This window comes from Brassica napus, chromosome C5 (genome assembly GCF_020379485.1).
Source record: "Brassica napus cultivar Da-Ae chromosome C5, Da-Ae, whole genome shotgun sequence".
Taxonomy (NCBI): Eukaryota; Viridiplantae; Streptophyta; class Magnoliopsida; order Brassicales; family Brassicaceae; genus Brassica; species Brassica napus.
In genome coordinates this window covers 1,009,706-1,037,550 of record NC_063448.1, presented here as the reverse complement: position 1 = coordinate 1,037,550, position 27,845 = coordinate 1,009,706, and the positions used below count along the sequence as shown (strand labels likewise).

The following is a 27,845-nucleotide window of genomic DNA, read 5'->3' as shown; positions in this document are numbered from 1 at the left end:
TATTCAAGAATGCAAAAGAGTCTCACAATCAACTATTAGAGATCACAAGGTTAATAAGTAAACGAAGCCTGTTTAATATTGCTCTTGATCTTTCTCTCTTGCTCGTTATTGTCTGTATTTTCGGATGATCTTAAAGCCTTTACTACCTCCCTATTTATAACTCCAGCCACCGACATTAGATTTCCTATTCCTAATTGTATTCAACGCTTTGTCTCTTGTCGAACGTGAAAAGGAAACTAACGTGATTATTCCTTTTGTTGCAGGTCTTCAAACGTTGCTGGACTTGTGTGGGCCAGGAATTGGACCTTTACTTCACACCATGATACTTCATTTCCTCGTAAAAGATTTATATTTTTGTAAACGGGAAAGACTCAACCCTTGAACTTATTATGCACATGATAAGGCCTAGTTCAAGACTGAGCTCCAGAACCAAGCCCAAACTAAAGCCCCAAATAAAGGGGGTCATCTTATCGTAATCATCGAAACCAGTCACATAATAAACAAAATCTTTTCAGGTGTGGCTCAAATATACAAATGGCGACAACTAACAAAAGTACAAAACCAATAATTGATTTTGGTTCATTAGGTCGGGATACATGTGATTTATAAAAAAAATGGACCCTTTTGTTTATTCTCGGCCCTTTTAGGTGCGTTGTTTTATATCCTACTGGCTAATGTACAGAACCTGGTTACACCCTAAGTTTTTTATAACAAAAAATTAGAAGCCATGTCTATATATATATATATTGCTTCTTACTAAAATTTTGGGACTCACTACCAATGTTTCATCGGATTGTGCCAAAAACCGACCATGATTATACATGCCTTTTGATTTTTTTTTTTTACATCAAAAATTTTATTACTCAAACTTGAAGTAGCATCAATAAACAGACCGGAATGAGTCGTACGAAAACTTTATAACCATGCATGTCTTTTGATAATGGCTAACTATCTAGGAATGATATATACTAAAGAGTAAAGTTGAAGCTTAGCATGGATAGTTGTTTTGATGTGGCAGGGAGTATGATGGAGTTCTCAAAACACATGAAGGCCTTAGGTGAACTTCTCTTTGAGCTTCTATCAGAGGCTTTGGGGCAAAACTCAAGTCACCTCAAGGACATTGATTGCGCCAAGTCTCAAGTCATGTTCTGCCAATACTACCCACCTTGCCCTCAGCCTGACCTAACTTTAGGCTTAAGCAAGCACACCGATTTTTCGTATCTCACAGTCCTACTTCAGGACAATATTGGAGGGCTTCAAGTTCTCCATGACCAAACCTGGATTGATGTCCCTCCTGTCCCTAGAGCTCTTGTCGCTAACATGGGAGATCTTCTCCAGGTCAATTAAGAATAAAATGTCCTGAGTTCTAGCTTCGTTTCATCTATGGTTTGATCTTTTTTGTAATATACCATGTGCAGCTTATAACCAATGACAAGTTCATAAGCGCGGAGCATAGAGTGGTATGGATCTTCTGTACCGCGTATTTCAGCACCATGTTTCTTCAGCACATTCATGAAGGCTAATCCTCTGTCTGAAGAAAACCCTGCCAAGTACAGGGAGTTAACCATCAACGAGTTCGCAGCCATCTTCAGGTCAAAAACAATCAGTACTCCTGCGTTACATCAGTTTAGGATCTAAGACATGTGGTGAATCAGTATCTTCTTTGACAAACTCATGTCTTGTCTCACTATTCAGTATTTGTCGTGACACTATGTCCTTTGTACGACGTAATAATAATAATAATAATAATAATCATGCACAACTTGTTTTTTCATCTCATGCTTGTTGGATGATACAACACATAAATAACCAGTTTACTATGCAAGAACAACACCTGCAACCTATCTCTCACCTAAACCAAAAACCGGTTTAGCTAATTGAATTCTCTCTACAAATTCGTCCCTTCTTCATGGGGGGTACCGTATTGGTGTAAAGATCAAAACAAAACAAAAAAGATTGAAACTATATATCTTGTTTAATTTATCAAAAATGGATTCCTGCATTCAAGAACTTAAGTTCTCTCATCTCCATATCCCAGTCACCATCAACAGCAATTTTCTTGTACATCCATCAAGTCCAACACCTGCAGATCAGTCTCCTCACCATAGTCTCTATCTATCAAACCTGGATGATACGGTCGGAGCGCGTGTCCTCACTCCCTCCGTTTATTTCTACCGTTCAAGCAATGACCAAACCAAAACTCGAGAGTGTTTGGTACTTAAATGGCTTCAAGATGCTCTTGGCGAGGTTCTTGTTCCGTATTATCCATTCTCCGGTAGGTTAAGGGAAGTGGAAAACGGGAAACTAGAAGTTTTCTTCGGCGCAGAGCAAGGTGCGTTGATGGTGTCAGCGAGTTCTTCAATGGCCTTAGATGATCTTGGAGATCTCACAGTGCCAAATCCAGCTTGGCTACCGTTAATCTTTCAGTATCCTAAAGAAGAAGCTTACAAAATACTTGAGATGCCGTTACTTATAGCTCAAGTAACGTTCTTCACATGTGGTGGGTTTAGCCTTGGGATTAGACTCTGCCATTGCATCTGCGATGGTTTTGGAGCTATGCAGTTTCTTGCCTCGTGGGCTGCTACTGCCAAAAACGGGAGACTGATTGCAGATCCTGAGCCGGTTTGGGATAGAGAAGTTTTTAAACCAAGGAACCCTCCAATGGTGAAGTACACACATGATGAGTACCTTGCAGTTGAAGAAAGATCGAATCTGACTAACTCTCTGTGGGAAACGAAGCCATTGCAGAAATGTTACAGGATAAACAAGGAGTTTCAGCGTCGGATTAAAAGCATTGCTCAAGGACAAGACTCGAGCCTAATGTGCAGCTCATTTGATGCAATGGCTGCACATATATGGAAATCATGGGTCAAAGCACTTGATGTGAAGCCATTAGAATACAATCTCAGGCTCACTTTTTCAGTCAACGTGAGAACAAGACTCGAAGCTCTCAAGCTGAGAGAAGGGTTCTACGGCAACGTGGTGTGTTTGGCTTGCGCTACGAGCAGTGTCAACAATGTTATGAACGATTCTCTTTCCAAGACGACGAGGCTGGTTCAAGAGGCGAGGGTTAGGGTTACAGAGGATTACTTGCGTTCTATGGTGGACTACGTGGAGGTGAAACGGCCAAAGAGGTTAGAGTTCGGAGGGAAGCTAATGATAACGCAATGGACACGGTTTGAGATGTATGAGACAGCGGATTTTGGATGGGGTAAACCGGTTTACGCAGGACCAATAGACTTGAGGCCTACGCCACAGGTTTGTGTATTGTTACCTCAAGGAGGAGTCGAGTCTGGTGGTGATCAGAGCATGGTGGTTTGCCTCTGTTTGCCTCCTGCTGCTGTTCATAAATTCACTCGGCTTCTATCTTTAAATGATTGATAAGCCGATGATGCGAGAATAATAAAAAAGAAGAAGCCATAATAAAACATCATTCACATATATTATCACATGATTTCAGTATTCAGTTCTTGCAGTAACAGCTGTTGATTTTATTCCGGCAACTGTAAAATACTCGAGAAACAAGTCGCAGAAGAAATCACCATGAGAAACGAAACCCACACACAAATAAAAGGACGACTGGTGAAGTTCAAGGCCAAGGTGTTTGATGATCTTTACCTGGATCCAACTGTACAAAAATTAGTTCAAGGCCAGTGTTGATGATCTTTACACATTTACAAACTTCAGAACGCCTTCAGGACTTTTGACAACTATTTGTCTGTTCAAACCAAAAAAAAAAATTAGGAAGATAGGTTAGTCTCTCTCAACTGTTTTCTTAGATAATAAATAGCATTAAAGGTTGTGAAAGAGGATTCACCATAGATATTTATACATAGACCCGAGGCTTTTGAGTGTGGTACCATGAGAATCAATCGCCTACAAAGGAGACCATACCACATACCATCTCATCTCCTTGTGGTTTCTCTGTGCTGTTGTTGACGTTTAGATGATGACCATTTGTAACTTCAGCTGACTTCATCAGGTGTTCTTCTTTTGGATCTGCTACTGCTTTGCAATGTTCTTCACGCAGAGAAAAACCAAAGTTCATAGGAGATTCTTCTGTAGAGAGCATCTGTTCATTGACAGTGATATCTGTCTGAACAGGTTGTGTGGTGAAGCCATTTGTGATGTGCTTCTCCATCCGGGTTTCTTCTAGCGTGTAGAATTCGGCTGTTACAGGTTTCTCAACAAACCCATTTGTGTTCTCCTTCTCTATTTCCTTGTAGAACCCATTTGTTGTTGGGTAAAGATTTGAAGAAGACTTGAATGAGTTGTTCATGTGATCCGAATCATGGAAATTATCCATCCGTTTAGATGAACCTATTACAATTAAAACAAATGATTACTTTCACATAACTTGAAAGGATATCGACGAGGTGATGAACAAACTCATAAATGATAACTAGGGAAGGGAATATTGACTTACTCTCTTCAGAACTTCCAGCAGATCCTGGCTTCGAGTGACAGTTGATTATATCTTGGCAAATCTTTCCATTGGCTTGGTAAGATCCCAACGGCGATGTGTGATAACATTTCATGGAAAACCTATGTCAGACATTCCATGATTCAAAGCATTAAGATATGCATCAGGGAACATAAAACAGGAAACTTGGAAAAGAGAATACATAGGCTGTGTGAGTAAAGCACGTGAGAATTCTTGTCCACCTAGAAACTTTCGTCTAAGAAATGGATAGTACAAGAAGACAGTAAATAGTTGTCCAGCTTTTGGGATTACCTCTCCTCCGGCGTAGCTTTGGTGCTGTGGAAATGATCAAAAACTGGCATGAGTTTTTTCTGTTTTATTTCAAGTTCATGGGCTGGAACGATTTCTATCTCAAACTCTCCACCAGTATTATCTTTTGGAGAGTCCATCACGTGAAAAGAGATCTACCACCACATCAAGAAAGCAAAATAAAAATCAAGAGATAAGTACAGCTATAAGCAAGAAAGAGAAATTTTGACAAAAAAAATACCTTCGAATTTTGCCACACTGGTAGTATCCCTGAGGTAAGCTTTACTTCAAAGTTAGAAAGATAGCAGTGGGATCTTTCAGGGGCCTTCTCAGAACTAGTTTTATCTTCACCAAAGTTGCCATTGATGTCAAGGGAAAGGCATGCATCCTCATGGACTGGTAAGTTACTCGACCCTGTATCCAAATGGTATTGCTTTTCAGTGACACTTTTGGGAAGTCGTTCCTCTGTTTCCAGCCAGTCAGACCTTCTACATACATCCCACCACTGGATAGGCTCAACTTTGACCCTCAAGTCATCCTCCTGAACTTGAGCATGTGATGCGGTTTGCACTCTCGAACCACTTTCAGGTGATCCTGCGCAAACAGATGGCAGAAGTTCATGCTGCACCACATGGCCTGATGGAGTATATACTAAGATATGCTCCAATGAGTTAGTCCGCGAGTTCTGTTGAAGGTCATGAGTAACAGACTTGTGAAAAACAGCAGCCACGGCACCCGATGGTACAAAAACTTTTCCAGTTGCAGCAGTGGCAGCATTGCTTACTGTGTTAAGCCACCCAAAACTGCTGTATTTTATTCTGCTCACTACAGAAAGGGCTACAGCTTGTGGTGGCGATGAAGACGGATGATTAACTGCCAAAGTTTGCGTATTCCACCATGGAAAAGTTGAAGCTGAAAGTCGGGCAGGTTCTTCACCCTCATAATTTAAAGGTAGCAACCCAGCATCGCTGCCAGAGGGGTTTAAAACGAAAATGTGGCAAGTACCCTTGGATGAAATAATAGCCACCCACTGACTGTGACGACTAAAGCAAATGTCCTGGACAATCTGTTAAAAGGGGTAGAAATTTTCCAATCAAGAAAACCGCATATTAAAAAGAAAGGACATATGTCACAACTTAAAGGTATACTTACGGCCGAAGTGATCCCTCTATGCAGCTTGAAGAGATGCACATGAGAAGTGTCGCACTCATAGCTTAGGTCACCAGGTGCACTATGCGAACGAGATGGCATGATCTGAAAGACATTGATATTGTTCCCACACACAGAAGCAGTAACCAATAGGGTTCCACTAGGATCAAAACAAAGGGCTGAGACAGGACTTGTATGAGCCTTGAACTGTGATACTACAGCTCCGGAAACAAGATCTTTGACAGCAACCTATGAAACGAACATTCAAAATGTGTGCAATAAATTAATCCAAAACACTAGCAAGGGAACAAAGCTTGAAGCAAGTGACTATTGATTAAGATCTTTGATTCAGGAGCCCTAGTAAGAAACTATGTAGAAATTCTGAGCTTTTAAGTATCTCTATCACGGCTGAGTAATGACTGCTAGACGACTCTAGCGGAAAGGAATAATGTGACCTAAGAATTGCTCAAGATGTTCAAATTCAGAATAAAACTAACCATTCCAGCATTCTCTGCATCCAATCCAGAAACCCCACCAACTTTCCAGATTGAATTTGGCGACGCTGGAGAATTAGATCCATCAGGGAGCATATCTTGGTAGTATTTTGACAATGTTTTATATCCCATGTCCCCCAAGTTGAGTAGTCCATTGGCTAACTGCTTGCTAGACTCCATTGCATAACGGGCCATCACGCTACTTCCACCTGCAGCTCTACTTGGACTGACACTGGGTGAAGAAACAAAGCTCTGTGGGCTTAGGCGCCCTGTTTTCATGGTTATGGCACTGTTGGAAGCATATGCAAGCCACCTTGGACCTACAGCCATCGGACCATAGCCAACATTAACCCTAGTTGTCCCTTGTCTCACTGGCTGAGGAACAGGATAAGTGAGAACACTGAACTTATTTTCCAGAGTAAGTGCGTCAAAGCAATATATCTGCATAAACCAAATAGAAACCATCAGTGTATGGTCTGAGGAAAAATATAAATCTTTTACACTCATGTGTAAATTTATACTTGGCCTATAGGTGCAAGCAAGGTTAGCTTTGTCTCAAGACGAAATACTACTCGTACTAAAGAATTTTTTTGCACAAGAATCAGAACATCTTTAAAGCTTACTGATACTCACTTGAGTTGCAAGGCCAACAGCTACAACTCGGGAGCTGCATCTAATCATGCAAACAGATGATCGAAATCTCAGCACATATACATAACTGTGAGACCTGAGGGAGTAAAAGCGAACAGTGGTTGGATAACTTGTGGCATCACCGAAAGAGTCTACTCTCGCTAATGAACCATTATGCGAAAAGCTTTGACCCGAACCCATGCCAGCTGCGTCATCCCCAGCAACAACCAGCAAAAGCGGATGCGAGTTCCCAAAACCCTCATGATCACCAGACCTTGCAGGTAATGGCTGCATCTGTAAGAACGAAACTGGGCCACCGCGTTTGGAGACCAGTTCATTAAAGTTAGAGGCATCCTCAACATCAAAGACTTGAAATCCATTCTGATAACCGAGTAAGAGAACATGTCTGGTGATATGTTGACTCAGCTCGAGAACGCCAAAGCCAGCCCATGTCACCTGCTCATGAAAGCAAAGTTCAGATGTTTATGTACAACAGAAGAAAGATGCAGATTGACAAACCAAGGCTATTCATTCTGAAAACCTTAAAACTACAATCAATACTTAACCTATGAAATTAATTACCAAGACTACCAAAATAAATTTAGATTAGCATGAGAAGCATTCAACACAAGCTAGCTGAGAGATGCAGATTAAATCAGATATAATCATACATCCATCCATGTATCTAATCTTCTAATCAACAAATTGAAAAACATTGCAAGCCCCAATTTCACAGAGTTTCAACCATAATTGAAAAAGAAATTATACATCTAAATCAGCAATTTAACCAGCCGTAACTGACACAATCAGATCAGAAGAGAAGAAGTTGCAGATTGTTACCAACCACCACTTCACTAAACAGGAAACAATCCCAAACTCGTCAAGCTTTTAAACAAAATAGCAAGATGAAGAGACCTGATCCTTGTCATCTTCTGCAGCGGAGATTGAAGCGGCGACGGATGCTCCGGCGGAACGAACGGAGGAGGCAACGTTGGTGGCGTTGGCAGATACAGTTTTAAGGCAAGAAGAAATGATCTTAAAGGAAGAAGGTAACAATCCACTACTATTCCTCCCTTTCCCTTTCTTCATCATCTTCTCTAAACCCCAACTACCTATTTAACAAACCAACTAACTCACAACCAACTAACAAAACAAATAAATAAAAAAACTGAGCATCGCTGTCTTCGATCATCCACCGCCACCGTCATCACCGTCCACCAGAACCCCAGACTCAACCACGGAGGGCTTCCGCCGATAATCACCGACGAAGAGATATAACATCCGACGGTTTGAATCCGATCGATCTCTCTCTCTCTCTCTATTATCTATCTATCGATGGGGAAACGCTTTTAAGTAGTGTTTGACTTCAATCGAAAGCTTAGCAAAAGTTATCAACAACACCTCTCTCTCTCTCTCTCTCTCTCTCTCAAAATTTGTCTTCTCGTCTACTTCTCTTATATTAAGCCTTTCGTTTTCTCGACCGAGAGAAAGCGATTTTCACCAAGTCGTTTTTTCCGCCTTTTTTTTTTTTTTTTTTACAGACTGTGTGCGTTATCATTTAATTTTAAATTATTTGGATAATCATCATCATGGTTCATTAAGTCTTTTAATTAGTATACTTTATAATATTGTTCAATAACATACGGCCCGACCTTCAAAATTTCATTTTCTCTCAATTCAATAATGATCTTCCTTAGCGAAAAACTATTTTCGGACCTTATTTAAATTAGAAAATATTAATTTATCTCACCTTACAAGAACGAATTAGTAGTCTCTATCGCCACCAAATATATAAAGATAAGTTAAATATAATCTAATCTGCAACGTAATGGTTCAAATCTGGGTTACCTATCCCCAAGTTACACCCTACTTTATTGTTCTCCAGTCCACATAAAGCAAATCTCAATACAACATTCACAGCTCATGTCAATTTATGTAGAGATATCTATATATGAGAATTTAAAATAACTCAAAACAACAATCTTCGTATAGCAGATATGTAAGAAAAAAAGGATAAGATAATATAACCATAACATAGTACCACCACGACAATTTAAATATTATTTTGTCACATATTCCCCCAATAATATTTTGGTATTTTGGAATATTCCTGGGTACTTAAAAAAAGGAAGAAGAAAAAAAAGCAGGGACTATAAGCGAAATGGTGGTAATATGGAACATACGAAGAGGCAAAGTTGTTGATAAAAATGGCATGAGGTATGACTTACCTCAAGCCATGGGTAAGTTAAAAGATTCAACTCTCAAAGTACAAAAGCAAAAAAGACCAAGCTTGTTGGTTTCCAACCAAAGCTGTTTTATTCAAAGAGACCACTGTTCTAAGTTTTTTTGAGTCGGAAATAAGAAAAAGGCTTGCTTTTAACCTGTGCAAGCGAAGCGAGCTTGAATCCTCCTCTGGATCGTCCCACGACAAGACGGGCAGTCCTTCATTCCTTCTTTCTCATGAAGCTGATTGCATGTGAAGCAAAGAACTTGGTGCGCACACGGCAAGAAGATCACACTCATCTCTTCTGACAAACACATCACGCATTCTCTTTCTCTCTTCACCTTTGCCACACCATGATTCTCTCTTTTCCTTGGCTTTGGCTCGTTTCCGCCGCCTCCTTTCTTCAGCGCCATTATTCTCGAGTACTCTGATTTAAGCTTCAGCTCTGTGATATCTCTCTCAAGTCTTTTGATGTTATCTATGTAGTATTTCATGTCTGCTTCCGCTTTCGCTTTGATCCGCTCTTCTTCTGCTTTTCCAAGTGCTTCGAGTTTCTTTCTTTCTTTCTTTATTGCACAAGCCTGGGCAGTGAGTTTCCCTTTGGCCGTCTTTTCTTGTTTCAAAGTAACCTGCAGTGGAACGAAATCATCAACTGATGCAACTAGAATAATCACTAACTGAGAACGATTCTCTCACTAAAGCTACTTCGAACCAGAAGGATGCAGTTAGAATAAACATACAGACTAAAAACCATTCAAGCAACCAATTTATTTTTCCTTCAATCAGAATGATAACATGACTTGATATAAGTGTACTTCGAGCCAGAGGGGTGCAGTTAGAATAAACATACAGACTAAAAACCATTCAAGCAAACAAGTTATTTTTTCCTTCAATCTGAATGATAACATGACTTATATAAGTATGTACAGGAAGGAATATAACCTTTTTCCGATAGAATTATAGTAAATTGCTGATGGCTAACGACGACATCTTAAAGACAGAGAAGACCTAACATGTGCAAAAGCTTATGTCTACAAAATTAGCTAACCTCAATTTGATTCTGGCGATTTTTCGCTTTGTTGACTTCTTTTTGCATCACTGTCACCTTGTCTCTTTGAACCTTGAGCTCTTCCTGCAACATAGCCTTCTGCCCTTCCCACGACTGACTATCCTTAAACGATCTTTGCCCTCTCTCTTTTGCTTCTCTATAACTCTCAGCAGACTCAGCAGCTCTCATCTTAGCAGCTTCCATCTCTTTCTTCAGTGAAGATTGTTCTACCTCGAGCCTGCGTGCAGTATTGTTAGCTTTTTCAAACTGGCTGGTCGCATTTTTCACCGCAATCTCCATCTCAGACAGCCTCTTCATAGTGTTTTCCTCCATTAACTGCTTCTCTTTCTTATGCTGTTTTGCCAGTTCTCGCTCTTTCCTTAATGCCTTGAGCTCTGGCTGATCCTTGAGAAGTCTACCAGTTGCTTCTTTTACTTTCTGATTAGCCCAGTCCGTCCACACTTGCAGTTCATTCTGCAGGTCATCCACTCGAGGAACTAGCTTTAGAATCAACTCATCCTTTTTATCCCGGGGAATATATATACCCAGAGATGCATCATACGGTATACCAGCGTAGTAATCTGGTGCTAACTTTTCAGACACAGAAGCCTTTTCTTCAGACTCAGAACAAGACTTCTTCCCTGAAGCTATAGGTACAGAAGAAACAGACTTAACAGAAGAAACAGACTTCTTTTCTGAAGCTGAAGGTACCAGCTTTACAGGCTGAGAACCAGACTTCTTTTCCGAAGCTGAGGGTACCAGCTTTGCAGGCTGAGAACCAGACTTCTTTTCTGAAGCTGAAGGTACCAGCTTTATAGGCTCAGAACCAGACTTCTTTTTGGATGCTTTAGTTGCAGCAATTGCAGGTAAGGCGGTTATATATCCCTGTCCGTCGACCACTACCACAGGTGATTCTGACTTACTACTCTTCTTACGTACGAAACAGCTGGTTTCCTCTAATGAAACTTTCACCCCAATCTCTGTTGTCATCTTTGATGAGCAATTTCTGGCCAACAATTCAGAAGATGATTTGGCTCTCTTCTCTAGAAGGAAACTGCCGACTGATGCAAACTTTGCCGCCTTATAGCTGCCACTGCCTTTGCTGTAAGTCCTAATCTTCTCCACACACGATTTCTGACGAAGCATGGGTATTTCTTTCTTAGTGCGGCCTTTTCGAGAAGACACTACTTTTTCATCAGAGACAAGAGTAAAAGATGTACTCTTAACGCCTGCACCAGAAACAGTGCTACCTGAAGCTACTCCTTTTCCTGACGTTGTTCCAGTAGAATGAGTATTCTTGTAGTTAGGGAAGTTTCCGAACTTGAGTGGCTCACTCTGATCACTTTGCGCATTGGTTTGTTGAGGCTTTTGATTATCTGGACCACCCGAGTTCGGAGGATTATTAGACTCAGAAGCAAGAGACTCAGATGCTTCACTCAAACTGAAACCAGGAGAATCAGATGACTCAATTTCAAACGCTTGCAAGACATTCAAGTCGCACATCAAAAGCCGCCACATGGCTTCAACTGTCGAGAGCGACGGCCTAACTTCCTTAACAAGACTTATCATCTCCACCAACGTATACCCAACAAGCTGCTGTAAATCCTCAAAAACATAATCCCTCGAACCACCGTCACCACCTTCGCCTCCGTTCTTGAGAACATTCAAGGCGTTACTGACAATGTTCGACACAAGATCACTCCCTCCACAGTAGAGCCTACTCCCCGAGATAGCTTTCAGCACATCATCATCGGTGTATCCGCAATCAATAACCTGCTTCATCGCGTTGAGGTAAAGCGCGAGCAGATTCGATGACAGCAGCTCTTCAAGACGGCACGCAAACGGGTCATCCCATTCTATAGTATCAGACTCTTCAACTTTGAGCTGATCCTCATAACGAGGGAACTCAGTGAGAGAGGCCTCCTTATCTTGAGAAGGATCAGCTAGCTTTCTCTTGTTGTTCCTTCCTTTCTCCTGGTGTGGTGATGACACTCCTACTTTGTCACCACCACTGAGACCACAAACATTCATTTCTTCTTGCTTTTTAACCATACTTCTTCCACACCTTATCATCCATCACACGTGCGAACAGTTTAGGTTAAACACACACACATAAAGCGTATATATTGTTAAATCTCTGATTACATCCTCCAAAAAGCGATTTTTTTTTACTAGTGAAACGTATAGAGAGATTCCTCGAATTTCTAAAGCGGTCAATACGTGATGATTGAGTGCTTAATCGTAATGCAATTTCGAATTTGAACCAACATCGATTCGAGAAAAAAAACGGCGTTATACTGACTGACCTTCAACGAAGACGATAACGGCTTACGGAGAACGGCGCCGGAGAGAGATCGGTAGCAGCGAGACGACGAGACGAAAGCGAGAATATAGAGAGTGTGTGGGTGGGGGAGAGAGCGAGAGAGACGAAGGCCGTAAACTCTCTTTGGGGGTTTGGTAAAATGCGAGTATTGTTTAACCTGAGGGTACTTTCGTCTTTTCAGCTTATAGGTTCTAAAAGCGAATCTTTTTTTATCGTTTTTGTTTATGCATCTGTGAATCATTATTACAAAGTCAAGATAAGGTAAGGAAATCAATACTAACAAAATCGATGAAACGCAAAGGGAAAGTTATTTCCAAAAAATACAAAACACAACTCGGTTTCATCATCTTACTCTGACATGCTTATATATTTTTTTTTTTTAAAGTGAGATTTAAAATTGGAGCTTTGTTGAGTCAAAAAACAAGCCCACGTGACCTAACACACGTTACAAGTCTCGGTTGAATCTGCAACAACAAAAAGTCTCAAGCACTTCAATGGGAGATTTTCACTTTTTCCTCTTTTCACGTCTTCTTTCAGCTTCATTCTCTGCTACCAAAACGTGAAACTCTGAACAGAGCATCTCGTGTATGTCGACATTCTTTGAGTTGCTGAGGTTAACAGTCTCCGTGATCACTTGTACAGTCACGGTGAAGCCTAGGTTGGATAAGACGCGTATGGCATTCCCGATTCTGCATATGTTTTGTCGAGTCTCGAGTGGAGTGTGGCTCTGCTCTTTGGTGGAGGAGGAGGAAGAGATCATCTCATCATCCTTTTGACCATCTATCATCATCACAGGATCTCTGACCTCGACGTGTTCCCCCACCCATATGAAGCCATTGCAGCCGATGATCAAATCGATGCCAAGGCTTTCTATGTAATGGAAGTGATGTTTGCTTCTCTTGACCAAGTAAGGATCAACCTTGAGAAGCTGTCCCTTCTCAAGCTGTAAAAGGAGATTCATTTGATTAAACTAGTGTTTAGACTAACAAGAAGGTATAGCAATTTGAGTATGTGAGAAGAATCAGAACCAACCTTTCCATACTTCTGACTTCGTGCGTGTAACTGCAAGCTCCCATCATGCTGAATGCTGCGTACTTCGGCCTAAGTAAAGTTTGTACAAATCAAATAAGGATATGAATAATTTAACATTCTTTCAAAAAAATAAAATAATAAGACTTACACAAACGACATCATGTTCTACAAAGATGTTCCGCATGTTGAGTTCATCTACAGACGTTCTTCGCCTCTGCCAATACAGAGAAACTCAAATCACTAAACCAACATACACTATAAGCAGCATACACCATGGGAGGCAGAGGAACTCAAATCACTAAACCAACAGACACAATGGGAGGCAGATAACACTCAAAAATTCAAAATCTTGGGAAAGAATCACAATAGTACCTGACTACCATCGGGCATGTTCATGGAAGAAAGCATTAGTACACCATCCTGAGTAAAGTTTAGCTCTACTCTCCAACGTTTTTGAGCAACCTGAACAAGTAAGCATAAGCGAGTGTGCAATGTGGTTTTAATCTCTCAATTTCAAAATCTAAAACAACAATACAAACCTCAATGACACGGCCTACTACGATATCACCAACCTCAGGCTTGTACCTAAAACGCATTTAATCAATTCATCAGTTCCACTAAACCTCATCAGAGTAACTAATTAATTTAATTCCACAAGAGGAGAAACCAAAGCACCTGGCGCGTAAGGTGCGTACATAGACGAGCTTATCCACGCGCTCAACAACTCCACAGACCGTCGCGAGCAGCTCGCCGTCGACCTCGGAAGTTCCGTGTCCCCTTCAATCATAAAAACCAATCGAATCCAGAACGGAGAAGCTAGGGTTTCTAGAGAGGGAGAAGAAGTTACTTGAGGAAGGCGTCTTCGTGGTTGACGGGAATGGTGTCCGTGACGATAACAGATGCGTCGGAGTTTACCGTCGATGAGAGTGATTGTAGCCGCTCGATTGCTCTCTCGTACCTGACCTTCTGCGTCTGGGTAAACGGTAGCTGTATCTTTCTCATCATCATTAGAGCCTCTCCTTCTCAATCTTCCTGCGATTCAAATCAAAGCTTGAGAGAGAAGAAGAGCAAAAACCCCCAGACGTTCGTCCCCTTGATACATTCTAGGGTTTTGGGTTATTTGTTGGGCCGAACCACCTTGAGGCCCATTTATAAACTCGTCTATTTAGGCCTTTTCGGTTTTCTCTGAAAACATTATTTAATTAAATAAAATACGAATTAAAAAAAGACAAAACAGTTTGTATTAGAAGCAATGTTCTGTAGTAAAACCATCCGTTAAGATCTGAGCTTTCCGCCATGAATTTCTTCACCTCCGTCTTCTCCGACGACCCAGATCCTCCGGAAACCGAATCAGAGTCCGAGGAGCAATCTAATCCCAAAGAAGACGACGGAGGAGGATGGAGCTTCGGTGGTCTGATGAAAACAATAGCCGACAGATCCGAGTCCGTGATCGAAACATACCGGCGAGATCTAGAAGAGTTCGGGACAGGTTTAAAGAAAGAGATCGAAGTCGCGCAGGGATCGCTCGGCACCGTGGGACACGCCATCGACGAGCTTGGGAGCACGGTGATAAAAGGCACGGCTGAGATCATCGCTCATGGCAAAGAAGCGATCTTAGCCGCTGGTGATAACGAATCCGATTCTTCTGATAACAACAATAGCGGTAGTAACCGTCGCGATAGCTTTAGCTCGAAGCCGTATAGTCGTTTCGATGCTCAGGTTCGCGCTGTTCAAGGGGATGTCAGTACTTATAGCGAGGAGCCTGAGGAGGATTCAGATGAGTACAAGAAGTGGGAGTCTGAGTTTTCTCTGGAGGAGAAAGGTGAGGAGATGGAGATGTTGTTGGAAGGGAATGGGGAGATGAGAGGAGTGTATAAGAGGGTTGTTCCTGGTGTGGTTGATCATGAGACGTTTTGGTTTAGGTATTTTTATAAGGTTTATAAGCTTAAGCAAGCTGAGGATTTGAGAGCTAATCTTGTGAAACGAGCAGCTTTGGATGATGAGGAAGAGTTGAGCTGGGATATTGATGATGAAGAGGAAACCAGCGAGATAGTTACCAAAGATGTTTCAAGGTTGAAACTTGAGGGGAGTGATGATACTGGTAGTGGAGACGTGAAAGATGCTGTGGCAAGTGCAGATTCAGTGGCTGAAGTGAGCAATGTTGGTTTGAAGACAGACACAGATTCTGAGGAGAAGAAGGAAACTGGTAGTGAGGAAGTTACGGAATCAAAAATAGTTGTTGATGCTTCTCCTCCTCCTGCAGCTGATAAGTCTCCAGTTCAAGATTCGGACAAAAGACACGAGGCTGTTCCAGAATCTGATGAGAGTGCTCCATCCCAACAAGACTCGGATAAACCAGATGGTGCTGCTTCTTCATTAGCTCAAGGTTCAGGTAAGCCAGATGGTGCTGCTTCTTCAACAACTCAAGAAGAGGATTTGGGATGGGACGAGATAGAGGATATGAGTAGCATCGATGGAAAGGAAGCGAGTAGAGCTTCTGGTGGTAGTCCAAACAGAGCAGAGCTGCGTAAACGGCTGAGTGCTGCAGAGGAAGATGAAGACTTAAGTTGGGACATTGAAGATGAAGACTGAAGAATCATCATTCATCACCATCATCAAAAGCTTGATCTAGTTTCATAGTGGTGTGCCTTTCCCTCCTACAGTACTTGTTTTTGTAAGTTTCTAGAGATTTGCCTCCATTCATCTGTTGTTTTCTCTTTAATGTTCTGTTTAACTTGATTTGAATATATATGCAAACATTCGATTTGATCTCAAAATAGTGCGACTCCAAGTCAGAATTAAAACATTCAATGAAACCTAAGTGCTACCATAATGATAACTGTTGCAGCTCTCAAGTAAACATCTTTGATTCTACTCTCAATTCTATTTGTAATTTCTTCGCCTTTGATCACTTTGCTATTGATACCGACTATGGCTTCCCTGAGCCTACTCACCGCCCAGGAGAGCAATACCAAACTTAAACAAAGGCCAGCTTCGAAAACCTTGTTTGCACAAAAGGGCACTCTCCCGGAAGCAGCAGTACAGACCACAGAGAAGAACACGGCAATGCCGGTTCCAGCAAAGGCGATTGACAGCTGAGTCAAAAGCTCAGAGAGGTCTCCACATGATGATTTCTTCTTAAGAGATAGCATTGTGGTTTGTCTGTGTTGTTCACTGCCTAGCATCAACGAGATGAGGCTCTCACACGCGTGGAGGTGGTTTCTTTTGTAGAGATCGTTCTCTCTGTCTCTCAGCTTTGGGTGGACCTAGTTTTCGGAGGAGCTACATCAAGATTAACCTCGTCTGGCTGCAGTGTCTCTATGAGTACCTCACTGTCTAATCTGTTGAACAAGAGAGAGAGAGAGAGAGAGAGAGAGAGAGAGTGGAAGATGAGATTTCGTAGACATGGATCAAAGTTGCAAATGAAGAATTAAAATTACCTCGAAAACTGCGGTACAAGGCGTGAGAGCTTCCTCCATCTAGGTGACTTCTTCAACTTATGAAACTTTGCTGTATTAGAGACAATATCACTCAGCTCAGGTCTGCTGCTACTTGAGAAGAGGATTTGAGCATCTGGAGTGATGGAGAGGTGTGGGTTAAGCATCATGAGGTCCAAAAGCGGCTTCACTGGTTCTTGATTCAAGTCAGATAATAGAAACATATCAACACCTCTTTCTTTGAGTTCGTTTTCTGTAGTAGATAAAAGGAACTCAACTACCTCCTCTTGTCCTGTCTCTATAAACACACAGAATCAGTTCCTTGAGTTGGATAGCTATGAGAAGCCATATAGAACCTGAACTCGTAGTCTTTGTTATTTTCTCTTCTTCGTCAGCAATAACAAATATATATATATATATATATAAGCGCCACCAGAGAGATATTAGGTGAGTTTGTGTTTGGCTTTGGGTGATTTGGAAAAGACACACCTGGAGTTTTTAAATAATTTTAGTAAGGAATATAAGAATCTGTATTTTAACTTTTAACTAAAAAAAAAAAAAGTTAAGAACGGGCTCTTAAACCTCTTATTTAAGAATCGGTTATTAGTCTTTTTAGTTAAAAGTTAAAAGGCGGTTCTTATATTCCGTTAAGAACTTCATTCTAAAAACTCCTAATAATCGTGCTCTGCCAGCCTCTATATTACTTTAATTATCAAAAGCGTACCCAATATTATTTAGTAATTACATAGCTATACCTTTTTGTTTCGTATACAACAAATTGACCCAAACAGATCATTAGGGTATAAACTACTCTCACGCGAAGTCTTTTCACTTCAACCTTCTTTGTTGAATTTGCGAGCAGAGGAAGGAAGGAATCAATCTGCAGAGACAGAGAGAGAGAGAGAGAGAGAGAGAGAGAGAGAGAGAGAGAGAGAGAGAGAGAGAGAGAGAGAGAGAAACAATGGTAAAGTTGTATGCTTTCTTCATGAATCTGATTTTTTTTTCGATTTCTTAATTTTTGACCGAACAAAAGTCTCTTCTTTCGGAGATTTTAGGGTTTTTGATTTGTCTTTTTTTTTGTGATTTTGTCTGGGTGGTGGTGTAGTTGTTCTTCTCTTACTTCAAGGATTTGGTGGGACAAGAAGTGACGGTTGAGCTGAAGAACGATTTAGCAATCAGAGGGACACTTCACTCGGTTGATCAGTACCTCAACATCAAGCTCGAGAACACTCGTGTTGTTGATCAGGACAAGTACCCTCACATGGTAAACTCTTCTTTTTTTTTTTCTCCTCCCGATTACTTTAGTCTTTAAGAGGGAACTTTATTTTCTTTGTTTTGTGTGTTTGATTTGTTCTTTAGTAGCAAAAGCTGTGACTTTGATTTTGATTTCTGATGTTAGAGTTGGTCTCTCTCTCTCTCTCTCTCTCTATTTACATCTCGTGTTCGTGTTTTTTTTATTATGACCAACATTGAGAAGCTTTTAAAGTGATATAGGTTAGTAAACTGTTTTGGTACCTATTGACATGTTTTATCTAGATGTCTGCTTGTATTCTGCAATTAAATTTGTGTACCACTGAGATTTGTCAAGTCTACTCACAAGTTAAAGTACTTAACAATTTGTTTGTGGAGTGATGATACTCAATGTTTAAAGCTTAATCTATTTTTTTTTTTTTTTTTTAATCTCTGGCACTCAATTTCTTTCTTATCACACAGTTTAAGACTCTTCTCAAAGAGTATTTTTGCTTATGTTTTTTTCTCTTTGTTGAATTGTGTAGTTGTCGGTGAGAAACTGTTTCATCAGAGGATCAGTGGTGAGGTACGTGCAGTTGCCTCCTGATGGAGTCGATGTTGACTTACTTCACGATGCTGCTAGAAGAGAGGCCAGAGGTGGATGATTCCGCCACAACCGTTGTATCTCTCCAAACTTTTAATCTGTTGATCAACTAGACTCGAAACTTTTTTTCTTTTTCTTTTTCATGTAATGGCTTTGATGTTGAATGAATCTAGTTCCAATCTCTCTTTATCAAAGGATATTCTGTTTTCTCTTTTTATCTCTTTGAAGAAAAATACATTTAGAGCCTACAAAGAAATGCCTTTAGTTTTTTCTTCTGTTAGATAAAAAAGCAGAACAGAGGAAAAATGATTAAAGAGGAAACTTAGATAAAGAAGTAAGAGTAGTTGTTTCGGTGGGTAGTGTAGTTGTCTCGGTAGGTAGTGTAACGTGTGATAGGATTAGCATCTGTTAACGGTCTGCTTTGCCAATAGGGAGGATACATAGCTGCCATAGGAGGATATGGTGACATTATAGCACCTCTGTACATTGCAGCTGCTGGATTCATGGTTTGGTATGGTTGAAACGGACCACCACCACCACCAGCACATTGTCCATACATTGGCCCCTTTGCAAATGCTGGATACAAAACTCTCGGTGGTGCGTACATGTTCCACGGGTTTGAAAGGTTGGGTGGACCGTGGTACATAGACCTAGCGGTTTGATAGGGAGGGTTGACGCTGCACAAGTTTTTGCCATGACTCTTGTCTTTCTTTGTACTCTTGTGTCGCCATGTTATGATGCTCGACTCCTTTTTATCTTTCACATCTGAAGTTCCTTTTTCCTCGTTGGTATCTGTTTTCGGATCCCCCTTCTCTGTGTTCTGTTTTTGTTTCTCATCCTCTCCATCAGCCTCCTCTGTTCATCAGAAAGTCAAGAAACTTTAGAGTTGTGAACTTTTAAACTTCTGGTGGGAACAAAGACAACACTCACCTTTGAGTTTCTTCTTCATCATCTTTGCTTTAGCTTTGCATTTTTTGCAGCGACCGACGCCCTTCTCCTTCTTATCCTTCTTGTCTGAAGCTTCCTGAGATCCTTTATCTTCTTCGGCTTCTGTCTTAGGATTCTCATTCTCTGGAACTTTCTCCTTTTTGTCTTTCTTGTCTGAAGCTTCCTGAGATCCTTCTTCTTCTTTGGCATCTGTTTTCGGATTCTCATTCTCTGGAACTTGCTTGCTTTCCACGGTCTCCTTATCAGAGTCCTCTGTTCATCAGAGCGTCAAAAACTTTGGACTTGTAAAACTTTATTATTTAGTACTAATAAAACTTCTGATGGGAACAAAAACACTAACCATTGAGTTTCTTCGATTTCTTCATCTTCTGTGATTTATCCTGAGATTTTGGGGAGCTACCATTGTTCATTTTTGCAGATGCTTTCAAAGACAAACAAAAGAGAATGAGAGAGAGAGTAACTTTCTCGGCTTTTACTTTATAGAATCTGTTATGTAACGGCTCAAGGTTACAAACCCTAAGCATCAAATCTTATCTTATCTTACACTAAATGAAAGAAATATATTATCTTTATGCTCTTAAATCATTGAGAATATCTTTCTTTCCATATATATAATGAACTAATAAAAAGGTTAATCTTCTGAATCCATAAAAGGCATGTGTTATGGACATCTCTCTTAATAGAACCGGTGATTAAGCTTTGGATACCAGAGAAGTTTAATGTATATCAGATATTGTGGAAAGTCATTGATTTGATTAAATATTCTTATTTCAAACATGATAACACAATCTTTAACATATACAAAGATCATAGTTTTGAGTTTCTAAGCAGTAGCATTGATGGTTTCAAAAAGAGTACAACTGTACGGCTTCATCTCATACATCACTGGTTGATTCATCTCTTCTTCTTCTTCTTCTTCTTCTGCTACAACGGTCTCTCCTTCAACAGAGAAAAAACCTGGGAAAGGAAGAGCTGTGTCCACCAACCGCCTCCATTTCCTTCCACTAGGAAGTGAAGGCAAGATAACATTCTCAGGTTGATCACTTGCATTGAACCCAATAAACAAGTCATTGTTCTTTGGCTCGGTTGGCTCAACCAGTGAAGCCGTTGTTTCTTCCTCTGTCTCAGCTTTGATCTCCAACGCCAAGAATTTGGAACCAGGGTCTTCCCACTTCGGAGTAGTCTGGTCGTTTGCATACCAAACAATGTTCTCAGGTTTCAGAAAGTCTCTCCTCTGAAACACATCGCTTCTCCTTGCTCTAACCGAAGTCATGAATGAGATGAACTGTGTGATCTGCACACCGAAAGCTGAAGCCAACATGTTCCAATCAAAGGCCTTCCGTGATCCCAAGCCCTTTGTAGAGACTCCACATTCATCTCCCATGTTGAGCACAGGGATTCCAAGTGAAACGTACTGTATAAACAAGAAGTTGCGGATTTGCTTCAGCCTTGTCTGAAGAACGGCTGATTTGTTCGTTGCTCCTTCTTCCCCACAGTTCCAGCTCAGCTCTGAGGCCACCTCAGGGCCACTGAAACTGACTAAGTCAACGAGAGAGAATCCTGAGTTTCTTGAAATGTAGTTGAAGGAGAAAGCTGGACCTCTTCCATCAGTGAATACGTCACCACTTCCACAGATTCTTGTCGCCAAGTCGCTAAGAAGGCCTCTTCCCCTCAGAAAGTTCCTCACATTCCGACAGTATCTTGTATTCACTTCCCCCCATCGCTTCCAATGAGGGAACCGTACTTCCTTTGGCATCTTCATGTCATGTGGATCCCAACAATCAGCAATGAGCTTTCTCCCAGCCAGGAGAGGATCGAAAGAGATAGCTTCAACCAAGGGAGGGCGAGAAAGATGTTCACCGTGGACGCCTCTCAAGAGAGAGGAAGCATTGATGAAAGAAAACCCATCTACATGAAACTCAGTCACCCAATAACGCAGGCTCTCCAAAACCAACTCCTGGACAACGGGGAAGTTACAGTTCAAGTAACTTTTGGAATCTAAATAATAACAACTGTCATCAATTCCATGGAGAGCTCCAGAGTCAGCAGTATGTGTGAAAACTACTTCCAGAAGCACCTCAATCCCCTCGCTGTGCAGTCTCTTCACCATCTCCTTCATTGAATTGGAAGGTCCATACATGTCCATGGGTGAAAAGAAATGAAATGGGAAGTAAGGACCTTGTTGCTCGGAGAAGGAGAAGATTGGCTCCAAGAGAACAGCATTGGCTCCAAGTGTTTTCAAATGGTTTACTCTCTCAGCTACACCGGTAAAAGTCCCTGCTATGTTAGTTGGCAACTTGGAGGACTTGTGTTGTGTAAAACCTTTCACATTCAAACGGTAGACATTGAGTTTCTCCAGTGGTATGTTTGGAGATGCATCTCTTCCCCAATCAAAGGAAGGGCTTTTGGATAAGCTTCCAAGAAACTTCTGAGAGATGGATTTTTCAATAACTCTGGCATAAGGATCCAAAACAATATCTTCAGCTTCAACTTCTTCTTCAGAGTGACAACAGTACCCATATCTAACAAACTCCCATGTCTTCTCAACTGAAGCATGCCAGACATCACCTGTTCTGTTGACGTACGGATCAAGATCAAGCTCCAACGCAGGTTTATCCGTTGTGGTGTCATCATACAAGCATAACACCACGCTCTTTGCATTTCTTGAAAAGAAGGCGAAGTTCCATGAGTTATCATCATCTGGTCCAGAGGAGAGGCCTAGTGGCAATGGATGACCAGCAGTGAAACCAACCGGGACACAGAATTTTATGTCCCTGTGAGTCAGCATTTCAAGACCACCATTCGGATTCTTCAGCCGGAAGGATAGGTAGAAAGGAGATTCTTTCCATCAAACTCTAGCCCAAGCTTTGACTCAGACAAGGATCCTTTCACAAAGGGAGTTTCCGTTGTGTGGGTTTGTGAATCTTGAGAGAAGCTTTCGAAATCCAGAGGCAAGAAACAAGAAGAGTCAGACCTGTAGACACCCCAAACATCACCAGACTACTACTACTCTTGTTGTCATCATCACAACCACTTAGCTCCAACGATGAGACATAGACCATGATACTGTACTTATCTCTCTTATTTTCGACTTTAACTTTGACAAGAGCACCAGACTTGGTCCGGAACGAGTAGGAGGTTGTTACCTTCTTTAAGTCATCGACCTGAGCACTTCTTGCAGATATCTCTTCCTTCAGCTCGGTAGAAGTTTTTGAAGCAAGAATCTTACTCAACCGATGATAACTTTGCAGCGCACTTGTAACTCTCAGGGTCTTGGATCCACGTTTAGTCTTGTTATTACACGTTGAGAAACAGGTGGAAGGAAACCTCCATGCTTCAGTGATGCCATTGTTAAGAAGACAACAAGATCCTCCTATCCCAACTGATGGTGACCAAACAGCCATTTTTTAAGATAAAGTCACAAAGCTTCTCCCTTTTTCCCTAAATTTTAACAATCTAGGCAATGAATATCCCTGAAAGCACAAGTAGAAACAACAAATCTCTTATGTTATTATTGTTAAGAAGACAGATCAAACACCAAAGCTGAACTCTTTTATTAAAACTGAATGAAAGAGACTAGAAAACAAATAACATAAATTAAGAAAATTTGATCTGAGATTGCAAAGATTTTAGTATCGAATCAGCTAAACATCTTAAAACTAAAATCACACAAAACCCAATTTAGCAAAGTTTTCCCCTTTTTAAAAATGGGCATTTCACCTTGAAGGAAATGAGGTAGTAGAACTAAGATTAACAACAAGCCCCAGTGACCAAGATAAACAGAAACACTTTAGGGAACAAAAGAAAGCGTAAAGAAGAGACAAAGGTGTTCATAAAAAAAAATAAAAATAAAGAGAGTCGAGCTTACTGTCGCATCAACGCCACTGAAGCAGAACACGAGCTTCTAAGATGGGATTGAGACATGGATATCTGAGAATACGCATCCGTGATGATGAGATTGAGTGTGTCCGTCAGTTCTGATATTTTTGGGAGTGACTGAAAAGGTTTGTCTTTTTGCATTTTTTTTCAAGTTTTATGGCTTCTCTCAACGGACCGCCCAAGTTTAAAGCCTTTTTTTCTTTTTGTTTGGTTTCGATGTCTAGGCCTGTGTAGGTCCCACCATCTCCTAAAATAAAATATAAATATATTTATCGATTATTTTAAATCTTTAATATGTTTGTAGGAATATTATGTCAAAATGTGTGAGTTGAAAATCGTGGGCGTTCGGGTATCTGTTTGGATTCGGATCGGGTATTTTGGATATTCGGGTATTTCGGTATAAGAATATAGAACCCGTTCGGGTATTTTGACATTTCGGGTCGGATTCAGGTTTTTCACTTCGGATTCAAATATTTTCGGATATATCAGATATCCGAACTCCAAACAATTTTTTTTTAAAAAAAGACCTGTTTTGAAACCATTTCCAAAACATAATACAAACATATAACTGTGCACAAACAAGTAAATCAAACCAAACCTCTACTGAACACAAACAAGTAAACTACGTTGCATTCCTCTGCTTGTAATAAACTTTACAACCAAACATCAAACAAAATCAACAAACTTTTACGCATCATACAAACTGAATCAAACTTCTAATCATCGCAAAATCAAAACAAATGAAAGAAATTGAAAAAAAAATCGACAATTAATACTTGTTCGGTTTCTCGACATCACTGAGTAAGAAAAAAAAGATGAGTATTTAAGGTTTCCAGTTTGTTAATTTATGAGATTAAATCTTAACCACTTAAGAAGAATCTAGGAAACATAATTTTCGGGAACACTAAACGATTTGTATGATGTTTGAGTATATTGCACGACACAATTTTGGGAAAGGGAATAAATCATAAATGGTAAGGTTTTGGTTATGTTCGGTTATGTTCGGGTATTGGGTAATAACCGATCGGGTTCGGTTAACCGAAAAGAGATAGGATGAAAACCGATCGGGTATTTGACACTAACCGAACCCGAACCGAACCGCTTACTTCGGGTCGGGTTCGGGTATCGGTTATTATGCCCCCCCTAAATGAAAATTTTGAAATACTGAGAAAAACTATATACAACAGCTCATAAATGATCTGGTTCGAGTTTCAATCACACAGAGAATCCATAGCTCTTATAAAATCCTTGATCCAAATATGGTCGCAAATCCATTTTATTCTTCAAGTGATAGCGTTTTCTATATCAATACGAACCCTATATGTACATTACTTCAGCACCAAGCCACCAACCCCACCTTAAAGTTCATATCCTTGTCAAAGATGTCCCAACCATCTTCAAGAAGCTCTCTACAATCATTTTTCAATTTGTCCATGGTGGAAGATGCTTCTTCGTCTTCTTCTTCTGGGCTCTTGTTCTTGCTAGAGGAGGTTTTAAGCATTCCATTCAACGGCTCAGCAGGAGTCTCAAGCACAAGCTCCTCACCGATGATCCGCATGAACTAGTCAGGCTTGAGGTGCCTGCCTTTTTTGGTATTGACACTCGGTTGTCAAATTTTTCTTTCAGCAGCTTCACATCTTGACATATGACAGAGATTTCTCCTCTGCTCAAAGAACCAAGCAGAGATTAGAGATCCATTTGAAACAAATATCCGCAGGAAAAGAATGGGACTTACTGTAAGGAATCAACGACCTGACCACGATCCTAAGAAACTCGAGAAGCTGCAGTGGCCGCAAAAGGAAAAGAGTATGGGGAATGAGAAGCATATCTTACACAAAGAGGAACTTTTATCGGTAGAGTTTATTTAGGAGTGATTTTTTACCTTGGAGTTTTGCTCTGCCTCTTGCTGAAGAAGCTTTGATTCTTCGACTACTTTCTCCATGATGGCTTCTTGTTCAGCAAGTGCCTTAAGTGTAGAGTCTTCTTTTGCTTTCTTTTCTTGCTCAGCAGCCTTTTTCATCTCCAATGCTGCCGCTAGCCTTATCTCAAGAGTTTCACGCATCTACAAAGAACATACAATTTAGATAAAATCTCTCTTCAGTGTGAAACAGAAAAAAAAAAATAGTTAGCTGATGTAACATGCCTCATCAAGGACAGCAAGAGATTTGTTTCGTTCTTCTGATAAGTTGAGCAATCGGTTTTCAAGCTCTTTTGCTTCTGTTGCTAAAATTGACTTCTCTCCATACACTTCTCCAGCATTCTGCAAACATCATAGCAAATTAGTTTTTCATTACCCAAAAAAAACAAAAAAAAAGTCAGCACAGGTAATATAAAAGCCTTACAATGTCATTGGCTTCCTTGGCATGTTTCAGCATGTTCTTGAACTCCTCAACCTTTTCAAGAGTATCCAAACCTCCCCTAGCAGCTTCTGACTCTGACTTCTCCGCATCCTTCTCTTCAAGTTCAACTTCTTTCATCAGATTCGTGACCGAGTCCATCACAGCTAGCAAGGTTTTCTACATCATTTGCAGGACGGGAAAAAAGAATCATGTCTCAGTAATCAGTATCAATCACAGGCTTAAAGAGCGTCAGTACCTTGTTAGTTTGGCGTCTTCGATAATCTCTTCAAGGTGATCAACACTGCATCCATGAGTTGATGAGCTAAATGCACCACACCTACTTCAGTATCTCCATTTACACTTGTCACTGAACTTTTTGATTCAGTGTCACCGTTTTCACTGGCCACTGAACCCTTCCCCACTTCAAAACATGATCCCTTCTCTGCAGCGTTCAGTGAACCAATGCTAGTGATTGAATCTTCTGCTTGATTCCAAGTCATATGAAAACCAAGCTTTTGCCGAAAATCTCTAGTCGATTCGGCGTTGTCTTGAAAACTTGGGAGAAAACTGAGCAAGATGATCCTCTGTCACGTGGCAACAAGTCAATCTGTGGTGGTGGGGGATCGGACTCGGAACATCAAAACACTTCCAAAGAAATCATAGTTGCCAAGCTCTTGTCCTGGAGCCTTTCCTAAAGACTGGACTTGCTCCTCACTTCCGACATCTTTGTGGCAAACAACACCAGGACCAACATTTGGTAGCGCACTTGGAGCAATGGTATCGTGGACACGACGACCAGTAACCAAGGGGATAGTTTCTGAAGAAGAAGCTACAAGCAAAGCGTCGTGTGTTGTACTTGGAAACAGCATCTTCCAAATCACGTTCTACTGCAATGTTGGAAAGGCGATCAGTATTATCAACAAGAATGACAAAACCTTGAGGGAGGGTGTGTGATGTACAGAAAGAAACAGCAGCATACTTGGAGAAGACTTGGTCCGAGATTGAGTAGAATCAGTGGGCAAGGAGGGAAGAATCTCGAGAGAAACACAGAAGCAGCCTCATCAGGATCCTTGGGATGTTCAATTGCAACAGCCTCAACATTCGTGCATCAACCTGCAAGTGGAAAATTTTTTGTACAGTGTGGGGGCTTCGGATAAGATTTTACAAAACAAAAAAAAAATCTTCAAGTTTGTTTTTTTTACATGAGGAAATATCTGCGTAGAGATCGATAAACAGAAGTGAAGCCCATCAATGAAGTAAGCTCTGCAGAAAAAACAAGAACCATCATCAAAGGGTTAAACTTATCAAGTGATATGCAGAGAGAGAGAGAGAGAGAAAAACACACTAAAACTCACAACTCTGCTATCATGAAAACGATCAAACAATACGTCAAAAACACACACACAACAGGGGGAAAAAAAAAAAAAAAAAAAAACGAAAAGTTCAATCAATTATTGTGTTTTCCAGAGACGAAGAAGCAAATAAAAAAAAAAGAACAAAAAAAACAAAAATTCGAAAAAAAAAAAAAAAAACAGGAAAAAAAAAAAACTAAAAAATTAGAACCGACGCGTTACGATTCAAATTTCATCGATTAATTGTGTGGTTCTAGACGAAACGAAGCAGGATAGCAAGAAGAACAGTCAGTGTGTTTTCTCGTAATTATTATTCCGAAGAAAAGAAAAAAAAACAGAGGACTAGAAACTATTGGTTTTTTGGTCAGGACATTGACTTTGGTACTCTCGGCGAAGTTCATTATTGGCTGTCTATTCTAAGTCC

The 27,845-nt window shown here is 40.6% G+C and overlaps 8 protein-coding genes and 3 pseudogenes across 8 annotated transcripts; 4 read left to right on the top strand and 7 right to left on the bottom strand.

Annotated features, from left to right (window-relative positions):
- Positions 1 to 993: 993 nt before the first annotated feature.
- Positions 994 to 1,523, top strand: LOC106398154 (1-aminocyclopropane-1-carboxylate oxidase homolog 5-like). The gene is made up of 2 exons (XM_048756628.1): positions 994 to 1,338; positions 1,419 to 1,523. The coding sequence occupies exons 1-2, from the start codon at positions 994 to 996 to the stop codon at positions 1,521 to 1,523; spliced, it is 450 nt and encodes a 149-aa protein (XP_048612585.1).
- Positions 1,524 to 1,974: 451 nt separating this feature from the next.
- Positions 1,975 to 3,443, top strand: LOC106401029 (omega-hydroxypalmitate O-feruloyl transferase). Its single transcript, XM_013841448.3, has one exon. It carries the CDS (start codon positions 1,990 to 1,992, stop codon positions 3,379 to 3,381), a length of 1,392 nt encoding a protein of 463 aa, XP_013696902.1. The 5' UTR covers positions 1,975 to 1,989; the 3' UTR covers positions 3,382 to 3,443.
- On the bottom strand, positions 3,421 to 8,975 carry LOC106401028 (autophagy-related protein 18g). Its single transcript, XM_013841446.3, has 9 exons — positions 7,921 to 8,975; positions 7,009 to 7,461; positions 6,379 to 6,816; positions 5,885 to 6,130; positions 4,974 to 5,798; positions 4,736 to 4,887; positions 4,427 to 4,545; positions 3,818 to 4,320; positions 3,421 to 3,718 (listed from the first exon to the last, which is right to left on the bottom strand). Exons 1-8 carry the CDS (start codon positions 8,095 to 8,097, stop codon positions 3,869 to 3,871), a joined length of 2,862 nt encoding a protein of 953 aa, XP_013696900.2. The 5' UTR covers positions 8,098 to 8,975; the 3' UTR covers positions 3,421 to 3,718; positions 3,818 to 3,868.
- Positions 8,976 to 9,191: 216 nt separating this feature from the next.
- LOC106401422 (putative E3 ubiquitin-protein ligase RF4) lies at positions 9,192 to 12,750 on the bottom strand. The gene is made up of 3 exons (XM_048757696.1): positions 12,584 to 12,750; positions 10,278 to 12,342; positions 9,192 to 9,858 (listed from the first exon to the last, which is right to left on the bottom strand). The coding sequence occupies exons 2-3, from the start codon at positions 12,327 to 12,329 to the stop codon at positions 9,382 to 9,384; spliced, it is 2,529 nt and encodes an 842-aa protein (XP_048613653.1). The 5' UTR covers positions 12,330 to 12,342; positions 12,584 to 12,750; the 3' UTR covers positions 9,192 to 9,381.
- Positions 12,751 to 12,889: 139 nt separating this feature from the next.
- LOC106401423 (exosome complex component RRP4 homolog) lies at positions 12,890 to 14,726 on the bottom strand. Its single transcript, XM_013841934.3, has 7 exons — positions 14,480 to 14,726; positions 14,308 to 14,409; positions 14,172 to 14,217; positions 14,005 to 14,094; positions 13,781 to 13,846; positions 13,633 to 13,701; positions 12,890 to 13,543 (listed from the first exon to the last, which is right to left on the bottom strand). The coding sequence occupies exons 1-7, from the start codon at positions 14,638 to 14,640 to the stop codon at positions 13,106 to 13,108; spliced, it is 972 nt and encodes a 323-aa protein (XP_013697388.1). The 5' UTR covers positions 14,641 to 14,726; the 3' UTR covers positions 12,890 to 13,105.
- Positions 14,727 to 14,852: 126 nt separating this feature from the next.
- LOC106396987 (BSD domain-containing protein 1-like) lies at positions 14,853 to 16,409 on the top strand. The gene has a single exon (XM_013837507.3). It carries the CDS (start codon positions 14,929 to 14,931, stop codon positions 16,222 to 16,224), a length of 1,296 nt encoding a protein of 431 aa, XP_013692961.2. The 5' UTR covers positions 14,853 to 14,928; the 3' UTR covers positions 16,225 to 16,409.
- LOC106396988 lies at positions 16,410 to 17,865 on the bottom strand (annotated as a pseudogene).
- Positions 17,828 to 19,114, top strand: LOC106399363 (sm-like protein LSM2). Its single transcript, XM_013839846.3, has 3 exons — positions 17,828 to 18,033; positions 18,175 to 18,333; positions 18,845 to 19,114. Exons 1-3 carry the CDS (start codon positions 18,031 to 18,033, stop codon positions 18,962 to 18,964), a joined length of 282 nt encoding a protein of 93 aa, XP_013695300.1. The 5' UTR covers positions 17,828 to 18,030; the 3' UTR covers positions 18,965 to 19,114.
- LOC106398153 (cylicin-2) lies at positions 18,996 to 20,575 on the bottom strand. The gene is made up of 3 exons (XM_013838749.3): positions 20,192 to 20,575; positions 19,834 to 20,103; positions 18,996 to 19,758 (listed from the first exon to the last, which is right to left on the bottom strand). The coding sequence occupies exons 1-3, from the start codon at positions 20,373 to 20,375 to the stop codon at positions 19,226 to 19,228; spliced, it is 987 nt and encodes a 328-aa protein (XP_013694203.2). The 5' UTR covers positions 20,376 to 20,575; the 3' UTR covers positions 18,996 to 19,225.
- Positions 20,576 to 20,597: 22 nt separating this feature from the next.
- Positions 20,598 to 23,853, bottom strand: LOC125587385 (annotated as a pseudogene).
- A 1,039-nt stretch (positions 23,854 to 24,892) lies between these two features.
- On the bottom strand, positions 24,893 to 26,614 carry LOC125587384 (annotated as a pseudogene).
- Between the last annotated feature and the right edge of the window lie 1,231 nt (positions 26,615 to 27,845).

Coding starts and splice junctions, on each gene's coding strand:
- LOC106401029 (XM_013841448.3), top strand. CDS start 1,990: ATGGATTCCTGCATTCAAGAACTTAAGTTCTCTCATCTCCATATCCCA.
- LOC106399363 (XM_013839846.3), top strand. Junction 18,334..18,844: donor AGGACAAGTACCCTCACATG/GTAAACTCTTCT, acceptor TGAATTGTGTAG/TTGTCGGTGAGAAACTGTTT.
- LOC106398153 (XM_013838749.3), bottom strand. CDS start 20,375: ATGCTTAGGGTTTGTAACCTTGAGCCGTTACATAACAGATTCTATAAA. Junction 20,104..20,191: donor GAAATCGAAGAAACTCAATG/GTTAGTGTTTTT, acceptor TCTGATGAACAG/AGGACTCTGATAAGGAGACC. Junction 19,759..19,833: donor GATGAAGAAGAAACTCAAAG/GTGAGTGTTGTC, acceptor TCTGATGAACAG/AGGAGGCTGATGGAGAGGAT.
- LOC106401422 (XM_048757696.1), bottom strand. CDS start 12,329: ATGGTTAAAAAGCAAGAAGAAATGAATGTTTGTGGTCTCAGTGGTGGT. Junction 9,859..10,277: donor ATCGCCAGAATCAAATTGAG/GTTAGCTAATTT, acceptor GTTCCACTGCAG/GTTACTTTGAAACAAGAAAA.
- LOC106396987 (XM_013837507.3), top strand. CDS start 14,929: ATGAATTTCTTCACCTCCGTCTTCTCCGACGACCCAGATCCTCCGGAA.
- LOC106398154 (XM_048756628.1), top strand. CDS start 994: ATGGATAGTTGTTTTGATGTGGCAGGGAGTATGATGGAGTTCTCAAAA. Junction 1,339..1,418: donor ACATGGGAGATCTTCTCCAG/GTCAATTAAGAA, acceptor TACCATGTGCAG/CTTATAACCAATGACAAGTT.
- LOC106401423 (XM_013841934.3), bottom strand. CDS start 14,640: ATGATGATGAGAAAGATACAGCTACCGTTTACCCAGACGCAGAAGGTC. Junction 14,218..14,307: donor GTACGCACCTTACGCGCCAG/GTGCTTTGGTTT, acceptor AATGCGTTTTAG/GTACAAGCCTGAGGTTGGTG. Junction 13,847..14,004: donor ACATGCCCGATGGTAGTCAG/GTACTATTGTGA, acceptor CTGTATTGGCAG/AGGCGAAGAACGTCTGTAGA.
- LOC106401028 (XM_013841446.3), bottom strand. CDS start 8,097: ATGATGAAGAAAGGGAAAGGGAGGAATAGTAGTGGATTGTTACCTTCT. Junction 7,462..7,920: donor CAGAAGATGACAAGGATCAG/GTCTCTTCATCT, acceptor TTTCATGAGCAG/GTGACATGGGCTGGCTTTGG. Junction 4,321..4,426: donor TGCTGGAAGTTCTGAAGAGA/GTAAGTCAATAT, acceptor TAATTGTAATAG/GTTCATCTAAACGGATGGAT.